Below are 11,855 nucleotides of genomic sequence, written 5' to 3' on the forward strand. Positions count from 1 at the left end.
TAGAAGATCACGATACAAATAAAACATTATACTATGCATGTTTTTTGAAATCATAAAAAAACCTATGCAATTGTGCAAAAAACATAAATTTACTGGGATGAAAACAAACGCCGAAAATAAAATCAAAACTCGTTTTATACAATAGAAAAAAAACAATTTCTCATTTACCGAAGATTGAATCAATTAAACATCACTTCCGAGCATTCCGTGCTCATCATTCCATGCTGACCTCGTGCAATTACCAACAATTAATGCTGATTTGTTTTCCTCATTCATTTCCATTGTATTGTTAACAGGCTTTTTAAATGTTTTCACCAGCAGCATTTGCACACTTCATGTACATCGTTTGTTGTTTGTCACATTTGTTGTTCCACACAGCTTCATCGATGGTTTTATATGTTTGTCTGTTTGTTTTAGCTTCCACCCGGAACAGGAAACCGATTTAAGTGAACCAATTTAAACCGAACCGCGATGCATCGGACTCACTGGGAAATGGTACGCGAAGGGAGAAAAAACACTATCTTTGTTTCTCTGTCGTTTATGTTCACACATCCACACTGTCACCACACATCGTATGGACACATCATCCTCGTTGAAACACGGATTTTAATTGGCAGAGCATAAAATTGGTCTGCTTTTGGTCAGCGTTTTATCCGCTGGCATTTAGAATGCCTTTGGATTGAGTGCACGAGCGGCCGGTAGAGGAAGAGGATTGTGGGAAGGACTGCCCAGAGAGCACAGTGTTAACCCCACCGACCCGTTCCCACCACCACCCGTAGGTACGCCATCGCCGGGCACTCCCAGGGGTTGCAGATTCGGCCGAGATCCCGGCGCTTCCGTTGGAGGGATTGGCAGCTTTTGAAGGTGCTGCTGCTGCTGCTGCTGTTGCTTCTGTTTGGCCACTCCAAATCGCTCGAAACCTCCGGTCTCGACGAGGCCCAGGTCGGCCTTCCGCAGTTCCGCCTTCGGTCCGACCAGGTTCATCTTCTCCATCTGCTGATGCTGGGAGCGGATGGCGAAGCGATTCACGTGCACCGGAATCGGTACGACGATCTTGTTCGTTGGTCCCGATCCGCCGGTACCGGATCCTCCCGAGCTACGGTTCCCGAGGCCGTGCGAGTTGAGACCAGCCTTGACGCGCTTCCACTTGGCCCGACGATTCTGGAACCAAATCTTCACCTGCGGAAAAAGTTCAAATGTTCGATGACGTTAGGTCGAGTATATCAACCAATAAACCATTCTTAATATCCTGTTCCTTTTTCCAACATACTTGAACTTCACTCAGCTTCAAACTCGTCGCTATCTGGCTGCGCTCTGTAAGGCTGAGATACTTTTTGGCATGAAACTCGCGCTCGAGCTCGAGCAGCTGCTCCGAGGTGAAGGCGGTCCGGCGACGACGAGATTTGGAACCCTCGGTTCCACTGCCGGACTTGTGCCGGTTGGCCGAGTTTGACGTGCCGTCGTCATCCGAACAGGCGTCCGAGTCGGAATCTCCAAGATCTGACAAGAATAATAAAGAAGGGAAGAGCATACACTTAAGCACACCTTTATAAGAATAGCACAAAGCAATTCTTTGAAAATGTTCACTTGTAGGTTCGTTATAGTTTTTGACGATTCCAAAAAGGAAATGAGTTCATGGATAAACGAAATCCTTATGCAACATAATGTTTTTACAGACATTGTAAACGTTTGACCAATCATTTTCAAATAAATTATATACTTTTTATGGAAGAAACTGTACATCGAATTTAATTTAAAATGAAATGCATTTAAATGCTCTAACAACAATGACTTGATGTCTTGACAAATGTTTGGAAATTTTTAAATGATCATAAGAAGCAACGAAATTTTGTCCAAAAACAGTTAAAGACTAGTTATTAATATCCACTTAAGGTTGAAATCTGAATATAACAAGCAAGTTAAATCTACTTTTAAAAGACAGACAAAAATCTACTTTATAAAACTCTTCCAACAAGCAACCTGTATTTTCCATCCGAAAGTGAAATAAAAATCCGCGGATGATCCAAATGTTCGCATGACATCCTTGGACGCGTGTCGGAGAACGATTTATCTTCATTGAGTCGCCTGCCTACAATCAAAGCCAACAACTGGTCGTTAAAGCCTACTTGATTCGCCTAAAACCACTCGACAAACAGTTGATCTCACCAATTTGTAGGATCATATCGCTTGGCAGAAGGAAGAACATCTCCTAAGGGAGGTTTTTCTACACCCTACATAACAACTCAACGCGTGAGGAATTTAGTCCTATTTCGGTGAAGGGAGAAAAGGAAACGGAATCTTACGGTTGGGGGAAGTCGCTCGGACGAGAAGCTGGGACTCCTTCAAAAACACATGCAAAATATGGTAAAGAGGCAAAAAAGGACATCCAACAAACAAACCACCAAGCGCCACTTTTCATTACCGCCTACAATGAAAGTCAATTTGGGTGCCTGGCGACTGCCGAGAAAGTGATTTTGCGGCCGTTGGGCGATAATCAAATCATAATTCGGTCCCCTTTTTTCGCCCACCACTCCCCCCGGAAGACCGGCCACGTGATCACTGCGGGAAAATGGACAGTGTATGGCGAAAAAAAGCGGAGGGAACACCGACCGATGGACCGACGTCGTTCGAACGGGTCGGTAAATTATTCATAATCCGTTTAAGTGAATATTATCATCGCCCTCCTTCCGGCGTGGAATGCAGCTTGGGAGTTCATGCAAGGGGCTGGAACTTCATCTGATGAAAGCGAGGGTAAAATAACTTTTCCGACAAAAAGCCGTTACCGATGGCCAAACGTTTTATCGTGTTCATGTTTTTAGATTGTTGGTCCTGGTGACGGTTGGCGTTTGGGCAATACTACTGCTGGTATCGATAAAATAAGACGAGTGCAGTGGGGGAGACAGATATTCTTATTCAAATGCTTACGCTCCCATCCGAACCAAATTAAGTACGTAAACGATACGTTTCACACGATTTGGAGGATTATTAATGTTCAAAGTTACAATATTTGTGGAGGAGTTAAATTAATTTGTTTGTGATTGATATCAAGATTGTGAGCGGTTGGAAGGTGTTTCGCACACCGAAGGTGTTTACGGGGGAATCAAAGCCAAATTTGACTTTTTCTTTTCCCTTCAGTTTGAAATTATCAACATGTTTGACTTACAATATTGCTACCGCTGAACAAGCCTTGAATACTTTTCTTAGGCTGGCAAGTTTTTTGAAATTCAAAATCAGTTGCAAAGTTGACATTACATAATTTATTTACAAACTATTTTTGATATGGATAATGTGCAACGAAAGAGGGGGAATAGAATCGGGGTAGAATAACGATATGCGAAAAGTGTAAAAAAAATATAAAAGAACTTCTTGAGGAAAAATTAGGATGATAGCAAGACTTCTCCATGGAGTCTCTTATAAGATACCGAAATTTCGCAAGCCGCGTTCTTAAATTGTATTCGTATGATCAACTATTTTAAGGCTCTTTGGTATGTAAACGGAAATGGCCCTTAACTATCCATTAAATTCAAGAATAAAATATCAAATATCAAGTATAAAACAGGGGCCGATTTTCACTATCCAGGAATGACATTGAAAAAGCAGAAATGCATGAAATTTGTTTTCTATTGCATTTCGTTCCAGTTGCAATTCTGTCTCATATTTTTAAAACCTACAACAATGTTTTCTTGCACAAAATATGTATTTTGAGTTTCAACGAAGTTACAAAATCCAACAGAAGCATATAAAAATCTTAGAAACTATAAACTCTTAGTACACCAACAGTTCGAGTAAAGAATAATAATGTGTTAACTCTCTTAACACGAGTTTAGTCCATTCCAGAGTTTCAGTCGTTCGTCCGAAAACCACTTCACGCAAACCTTATTTGCATCACAATTTGTATAAAAATTGGGAGTGTCTTAAACTGGAAATTAAGTAAAACAACACTTTAAAAATCAGCATCGAACAATTATGGCATTAATATGGTCGCACTCTTCAGGGATTAGAAATTAAAACGAAGTACTTAAATGTAACTAATTGTTCATTTTTTTCGAATCTGGTATTGAACAGCAAAGAAACGGATAGTTCCATGATTCGTTGAAAGGAGAACACCTTATGAGAGTGTTGTTAGTATTTTCGTGATCTTCAATCATGTATACAGTTTATTGCAAAGCCAAACCAAAAATAACATGTCGGTAATAATAAAAAAAAAGAAAATAGCCCGACAATCCATGCGATGATCCAAATCAAATTAAATCATGACGAATCGTTTTCCATTCATCGAGCTAATCGATGCTAAGTTCCTTTTTTGTCTCCGAACAACTCTTTACAACATTCACCCGAGTCAACAATTGAACGGCCGAATGTTTGTGTCGACTCACGCGGGAGTCATTAATCGTCGGCACTTTGGCGAACTTACCGGCACTTTTGCCACATCCGGCCGGTGAAAGTGACAGACTAATGTCGTCACTGTACGCCGACCCGTCCGCACTGTCCCCACCGTCCTCGTCGCCACCATCGCCACCCTCCACCATTGGCCCACCGGGGGGTACCGCCGTCGGCGTGCTGTCACTTCCGCCAGCCCGCGAACCATCGAACGGCGTACCGTAAGGTTCATCCGGCAGCATCCGATGCTGGGCGACGTGCGCCAGTGGCGGGTGTGGCAGGTTCGGTTCCAGTGACCCCGGGAACGGCACGCCCGGGGACGAGGCACCAAGGTAGCGCGGCTGCTGATGGTGTTGGTGTTGATAGGCCGCGGCCGCGTAAACCTTCGACAGGAGGCCGGCGTCGTTGGCTTGGGGGTGAAATTTATCGCCACTTCTGGCCCGAGGACTCGCCCTTCCGTCTCCCGTCCCCGACGCTGGCAACGGCATGCCGTGAGAGGCTGGTGGAGCGGGCGGCACCGGGGGCGAAGGCTGGGAGTCGATCGATGGGAAACTCGAGGACTCACTCGAGTGCGATTTATTATTGGCACCGTTCGAGTGGTGAAACAAAAAGGACGATAATTTCTCGTTCGCCGCCTGCGACAGATAGCGGCCAGCGGGGGCCCACGGGTGGTACAGCGGGGGGAACGAACCGAACGACAGCATGGCGGCACTGTATCCTGCCGCTGCCGCTGCAGCCGCCGCCGCCGCCGCCAGGTACTGTTGTTGGTGCTGCTGCTGTGGGGTGGAGGACTCCGCCAGGGACAGGGATCCTCCGGAGGGGAACGGTTGTGGTGAGTCCGCGCCACGCTCGACCGGATCGATTACCGGGGACAGGGACACCTCACGGTCACCGGTGAACTGCGGTTGGTCCGAACTGTCCGAGGCCACACTACGCCTTCGCTTGACGGCGATCAGATTCTCGATCGTAAAGGACGAACTGGGCAAGGGGCGCGAAAATTTCACATCCGTGACACCCCGTGACACGGCACCGATCAACGGCGCCGTCGTCTGTACGGTCGACAACTTATCCATCTTATCACACAGCCCCACTGGCCGATCACCGCACAGGCATAAATCACCGCAAAGCCACACCAAAAACCCGATTCCGAAAGCCGTTCCGTACGCGTTAAATCGTATTCACCTTCGAGGAGGTTCTGAACAACACGAAACTACAAACAACTTTACCGCGCACGAGGGCAAACACATCGATCGAGTGACACTTTCCGACTGATTTGATATTCGGCCAGCTTTAAACAACCCCCGTGCGGCGCAACCGTCAACCGACAACTCCTGCTAGAGCAGGCCTTCCTCCTTTGGAGTATACGACCGTCTCACTTCCACTTCGAACAAATTGATTTGCTGAAACAGCACTACTCCTCACGTAGGTCACCCTCTCTCACTCACTCAAACCGTACGTGACTGTCCTTCCTCTCCGATCCGCGGATGCCTGTTCCATTAATTACACTCCAGCACCGTGATCCTTCCAGCCAAACTCCTCCCGACGGAGGTGTTACTGTGTTGCGAAAAGAGATATCCTCTTGATTCAGGACTCACGACATGAATTAATCGGGCAATGAAAGAGACGGCAAGATGTTGTTTGACTACGTTTGCTTTGTTTGGATAAAACAAAATTCCATGAATGGCCGCTGATGCTGGAGATAATTGTCACGCCATTGTTTTCTGGTGAAACGTTCCGCAGGACAGGACGAGCCTTTGTTCTGCAAAACGATGTCTTAATCACGAGTCTTTCCGTGGAGTGCTCTCGCAAATCGATAGTGGATACTGTGAAACGGGCAATTGACCCTCCATCTTGTTGTGGAAATCTTGTTTTAAAATACCCTGAAACTTAGTAACTGATCCATATTTTATCAAACACTTTTCAAACTATACTAAAGTAATAAAAAACAGGTAATGGTATAAGTAGAGTGAATTAAACTACATTTTTATGGTAGTGCCATGCTCGGCAATTGGCTAAACAGTCTTGGAACAATCAACATAAAGTATATAAGAAACCAGTAGTAATGCCATTAATTTTGTAACACGCGAAAAGACGTACGCTAAAAATTATATTTTAATTGCTAGACAATTTTGGCAAACTAATACGCACTCATTTGGAAGACTGCCAAAAGCAAACAAACAGCACGCAATTGTTGTAATTTGTTTGTTTGGTGAAAGAGCCAAAAGAAGAAACGGTAAGCTAGGAGGAAGACGAAGGTAAAATTGAAACGTACACACAACAAATATCACCGTTGTTACAAAAACACTGTTTTTGCCCTTTTCTTAAAACAGCGATTATGTTGTTCGCAAAAGGGGCTGTAGAGTGTTCTTCGCTGGATGATGGATTCTTCGTAAACAGTTGTTCATAAAACCCAATTTGAGGATCTTACTTTGTAATTTTCCAACGTATCTGCAAAACCGTGTGTAGCACCCTGTGTTTTTTGCAAGACTCTGATTCGCTGACAACCCTCCGAAACTCCTCCTACTTAGTGCCGATGTACCACGTTGTGATTGGCTAGCAGCGAACGGTAATAACCGTTTCGTTCAACAGTCACCGAACCGGTAATGCAAGGATATCGATGTTTTCTTCTACATAATAGTAACAACACTACCGATCCGTTAGGAAAACTCGGAATACCCACAAATATCACTTTAATGATGATCCAATTATCGACCGAAAACGAAAACGACAGCTTCAACACTTTCACGTGAATGCAAACATTATCGTTTGCCTTTAAGTAGCTCATTCATTAACCCAAACTAATTGACACCGAATGCAGACATTTCAACGGGGTATCCGTGTCGTTGGCTGTTCATTAAAGTTTTATCTTAACCACTCTAACCTCAAGCCTACGATGGGGAACAGCTGTGTCAACAGGAATAACATTTGTATCGTTTGTTTATAGATTAATTATTCTAGCCATTTTGGTAGCTTATTTCAAACATGCTAAATATGTTATATAGAACTTATTTATTTTATAGCTACCTTCCTTTCCTAACCTTCCTGCCAAATAAGTAAAATAATACAATCGTTTGCCTTTCACGTTCACACAAAAGTATAGTAGAATTGCAACTTTTTCCAAATTTCATTTCCTCAACCAATTTAAGTGTTCTATATCGTTTCGTTTTCGGATCGGAAAACAGTTATTTTGCGGCAAAGGGTTTTGAGAACCAAACAGAAAAGAAAACACCCACATAATACATGCGTTTATGCACGCACCATCAATTTGTTTGCCATATGTCACAAAACCCACCCTTCAAACTCGAGGTTCGATTGATGATAGTTATTTAAACCAGCAAACGGCTAACCTATCATTTTGCAACAGGCATAATTACGTCATGCCTGCCCAAAACGAGAGGGTCATTCGTTACAAATGTCCTTTTAATTGATTACATATTTGTTCACGCTCGCTGACGGTAAACGATCTAGCCGTTCAAAGTGTATGTGATTCATAAATGAAAACATTGGAAAAAAATACTAGAAAAGTCCTGAAACGATTTTTTTTATTGGAAACTTACCGCAAAGGGAACAGTTCAATTCATTACTTTCCAGCAGCGTGTGCATTTATCGCGTTTCGAATAAAAGTCTACAGTATTGGATGGAAGTGGTGGCATACGCCTTTTCAAATAATCAAGGAAAAGCCAAACATATATTTTCCACGCTTAAATGAAACAGATATTTCCCACGGTTTGTCATAATTGCTGGCAGTTTCATTTCATTCTCAGGAAAGTAAAAATGCTTCTTTTAGCATTTAAGTATTTTTTAACAGCTTGCTATAGCTTCTCAGTTCAATATCATTTTAAACTGCTTAGGAAAAAGAAAAAAAATTGGAAAAAAATCCTCTAGAACGAATCAAAATCAGATGTGCATAAATTTAAAAGAAAGGCTGGAAGGATGCCTAGTCCTGCAAAGGCATAAAAAAGACGTTCAACGAAGTTTCAAATAAAAATCCCTCTCAAAGGAAAAGGACCGTTCCAAACCAAATGGTAATTGATTTTCTACTCGCAACTATGGCACTTAGAAATGCGTGAAATTTCCCGCCGCCTCGACCTCCCTGCAAGCGAGGGAGAAATTTAGAAAGTAAATAAATGTCGACGATAATTACTGGTCGATCTGTCCAACGATATTCTCTTTCGAGGACCATATGTGCGATCCTCCAAAAGAGTGAGTATGTGTGTGTTCTGGCTTGTGAAAATGGTGGCGGCGTGTGTTAACATGGCGTGAAATTAAACCAACACGATGCGTTAGTTAACGCTCCTGGCAGGAAGGAATGCCGCCGACCAAATTGTCGTGAAAAACAGCTTCAGTTAACGACGCGCGACCAAGAGCTGAGAAAACCTCCTTCCCGGCTGATTACACCGAAAATGGAAACGGCAGGAAGGAGAGAATTCCAGAAGTGCGCTATAATTGGTAGTGAAATCATCCTTCATCAGAACAAACCAGCGCAAGAGATATAGCAAAATAAGATGAGACGATTTGACTAACGAAACCCCCGCGGATGACTGTACGCCTCTCCGAATGGTGTGAAAATTAAATTTAAATTTTCATCCCATTAATTACCGCAAACGAGCCGTGATTCGTTGGCAAGATGTGTGAAATTGTAGGACGGATGCATCGGGATGCACAAAGGCTGGCACATATGTAGCTGGCCTTCGCGTTTTTCCTCCGTCAGCCGATCGATCTCGAGGGAGTTTCTAAATGTGTTACTTTGTGAGGTGATATCCTAACGATGTTCAATATCAAATAACTTTACAAGAATTAGACTTCGTTAACGTTCTCGACAAAAAAAATATACATACGAGCCTTGGGAAATTGTCCTTTCCTTATCATAATCTTATTTCGATCGTCACACATACACATTTTTCTCAAAATATAAAGTATTGAGGCATTGGGTTTTTGAAAAAGTGCCTACTGAAAGTTTGTTAGTGCTGACTGTAGAATCAAATAAATGGTTCTATACGCATTGGATCATTTGTAAATAGAAGTTCGGCTGCCTACATTTATACGAAATGTATTTATCTCGCCACACTTCTCTCAAACAGAAACAGAATTATCTGGATTACTTTTAGATGATTTTACAATAGTCTTCAGTCTTCCAAAATGTTGATTCGACAGGTTCAGTCATGGTTGAAATTGTTACAACAAAAGATGCATTACTCAATTTATATGCTTACAATTTTTTGGGCAAAACAAATATATAACTTTTCGATTACAAAAAGCAAGGAGCTGAAGGAAAATATGTTCATAATCGAACTTCAACAATTATACATTCAATCGAAGGGTTCACATTCCTTTACCCAGAGTCGGTGCTTTGATGTTCGCCACCGGCGGATATGGCGGTCGTAAAGAGGAAAGGAAACACATCATAAATTTGTCCCCCTGTGCCACGTGGGGACACAGGAGCAATCGCGAACATTCATAACAGATTTTATAGCTTTTCTCATCACCCTCTCCGAAGGTTGCTCTAAGAATGTTTAGTAATTACTTTACATTCCATTGTAAATTAATATTTCCAATTGCTGCGGTCCGTCACACTACCGGCACTCAAACGATTTACCGCCGCGAATGTAAAACGAGGGAAGAGAAAGAAGTAGCGAGCGATCGTCAACCGATCGTACCTTTCTGGTGGCCATCTGTGAATATTAATTACCAAAGTATCGGTTCTGCTCTGCCACCCTGCAATGGCGTTACGTTCGCTTGGCATGTTGCAAGGCAAATCCGAGGAACCAACCATCCCGTAAGGCTTTGGGGATGCGGTCCAAGTGCAAAAGAGTATGAGACCCCGCTCCCCATCTATGTTGCAGCTATGAGGGAAGGAGTGTTGAAGCTTCTACTTGTCTTACTCGCTCGTTGGGCTTGGTTGCTTTGTTGTTCGTTTTAGATTTCACCGAAGCCTGGCTTTCGTAGCCATGGCGGCGTCTGGCGGTTTGATTTGTTTGATGCAGGTCTTCCGTCTTTTCGTCCGCTTTTGCATGGCTTACTCGATCCCGGGCTGTCTGCTCTGGCAAATCAGCACAAGCATAGTTTCTTGGCCGCGAATGTGGAATTTCTTATCCGATCGTCCCGTCGGGACTGGTTTGGACTGGCCGCTCCCAATCCCTGTAGGTTTCTTTTTTTCACGCTGGCCTTATCGCAGAATCGTCAATTCTGTGTCTTGATTGTTTGCGTCGTGATTTTCAATTTGCAATAGTGATTTTAATGGCATGATATTTAGTACGGAAAGTACATCACGATTATTTTTGCATGCAAGATTTTAAAAATTCACTAAATTGATCTTTTCAGGTTTATTTTGGACTTTTTTTATAAAGCTTACCATCGAATAAAGATGCAATAAATGGTTTTGTTAATTGATCACTTATTATTTGAAATGTAAAGATAAATAAACGATTATCATGTAATTCATTTTTAATAGACAGTAGATAGATCAATAATTAATTATCCTATGACCACGCAAATCTATAATGAAAAACATGGAACGGAATATTGAAAACACCTGTGAATTTGTGCCCCCTATCAAACCTAGACCTAAAATCTCCTAGATTTGAGGCCGTGGCTTCCTTGGGTCATAATTCACTTTCCTCAGATGATGATAGTTTGGCAATATTTTACGCAGATAATCCAACTGTATCATTTGCGACTTCTGTTTCTCGATCACTTCCCGCTGCAGACACTGCCCACCGTAGATGACCGTTTTGTCCGCCAGCGTTTGCTTGCCAACCAACCGGCAGCCCGCTCCAATGACACAACCACTACCGATGGTTACATCGGCCGACACGTAGCTTTTGCATTCGAACACATTGCGATCGCCGATCGAAAGCGCCTCCACGGTGCACCCCACCTCGAACACATTGTCCGGCCCAATAACGAGCGGTTTCGCTACGCCACCTTCCGCTATCTCCGCGTACGCCGGATGATTCTCGGGAATGCGGTAGCGCACCGTCGCGTACTCCTCAACGATACAGTTTTCGCCCAGAATGATGGGTCCGGACTCGGCGATTATTGTCGAACTGGGATGGATAATGCAGCCGGTTGAAATCGTGATGTCACCACGTAGATTGCTGTCCTCGCATACCATCGAGCGTGGCATTATTTTGAAGCTGCACGGACGAGAGAGAGGTCAAAATAATGCAATGCTGCAATGCTCTTCAAGCTGAAGCAAAGGAATTACTTACTCGTTCGCTTTAACTACATTCATTGTAGCTTTTTGGGTGATTTTTATATTCTTAAACCGTTTTCGTATGTTTTTGCAGAACTGCTAGGCAGATGTAAATAAAACACCCATCAAAAACAGATGATATATCTTTGACATTTGGACCCCCTTTGGGAACGGCACAAACGTCAGTGAACATACCTGTTAGCTATGAAATCACCAATCAAACAAAAACATTGGTAGTATACCACTAAATTCAAATTACTATTTTCATATTACTACCTTT

At 43.0% G+C, this 11,855-nt stretch overlaps 2 protein-coding genes across 2 annotated transcripts; both read right to left on the reverse strand.

Moving 5' to 3' along the window:
* Nucleotides 1-663: 663 nt before the first annotated feature.
* On the reverse strand, nucleotides 664-5,453 carry LOC131265090 (homeobox protein unplugged). Its single transcript, XM_058267352.1, has 3 exons — nucleotides 4,415-5,453; nucleotides 1,271-1,500; nucleotides 664-1,179 (listed from the first exon to the last, which is right to left on the reverse strand). Exons 1-3 carry the CDS (start codon nucleotides 5,451-5,453, stop codon nucleotides 664-666), a joined length of 1,785 nt encoding a protein of 594 aa, XP_058123335.1.
* Nucleotides 5,454-10,694: 5,241 nt separating this feature from the next.
* Nucleotides 10,695-11,668, reverse strand: LOC131263838 (dynactin subunit 6). The gene is made up of 2 exons (XM_058266102.1): nucleotides 11,592-11,668; nucleotides 10,695-11,516 (listed from the first exon to the last, which is right to left on the reverse strand). Exons 1-2 carry the CDS (start codon nucleotides 11,612-11,614, stop codon nucleotides 10,955-10,957), a joined length of 585 nt encoding a protein of 194 aa, XP_058122085.1. The 5' UTR covers nucleotides 11,615-11,668; the 3' UTR covers nucleotides 10,695-10,954.
* Between the last annotated feature and the right edge of the window lie 187 nt (nucleotides 11,669-11,855).

The sequence above is a fragment of the Anopheles coustani genome, chromosome 2 (assembly GCF_943734705.1).
Source record: "Anopheles coustani chromosome 2, idAnoCousDA_361_x.2, whole genome shotgun sequence".
NCBI classification, from domain to species: domain Eukaryota; kingdom Metazoa; phylum Arthropoda; class Insecta; order Diptera; family Culicidae; genus Anopheles; species Anopheles coustani.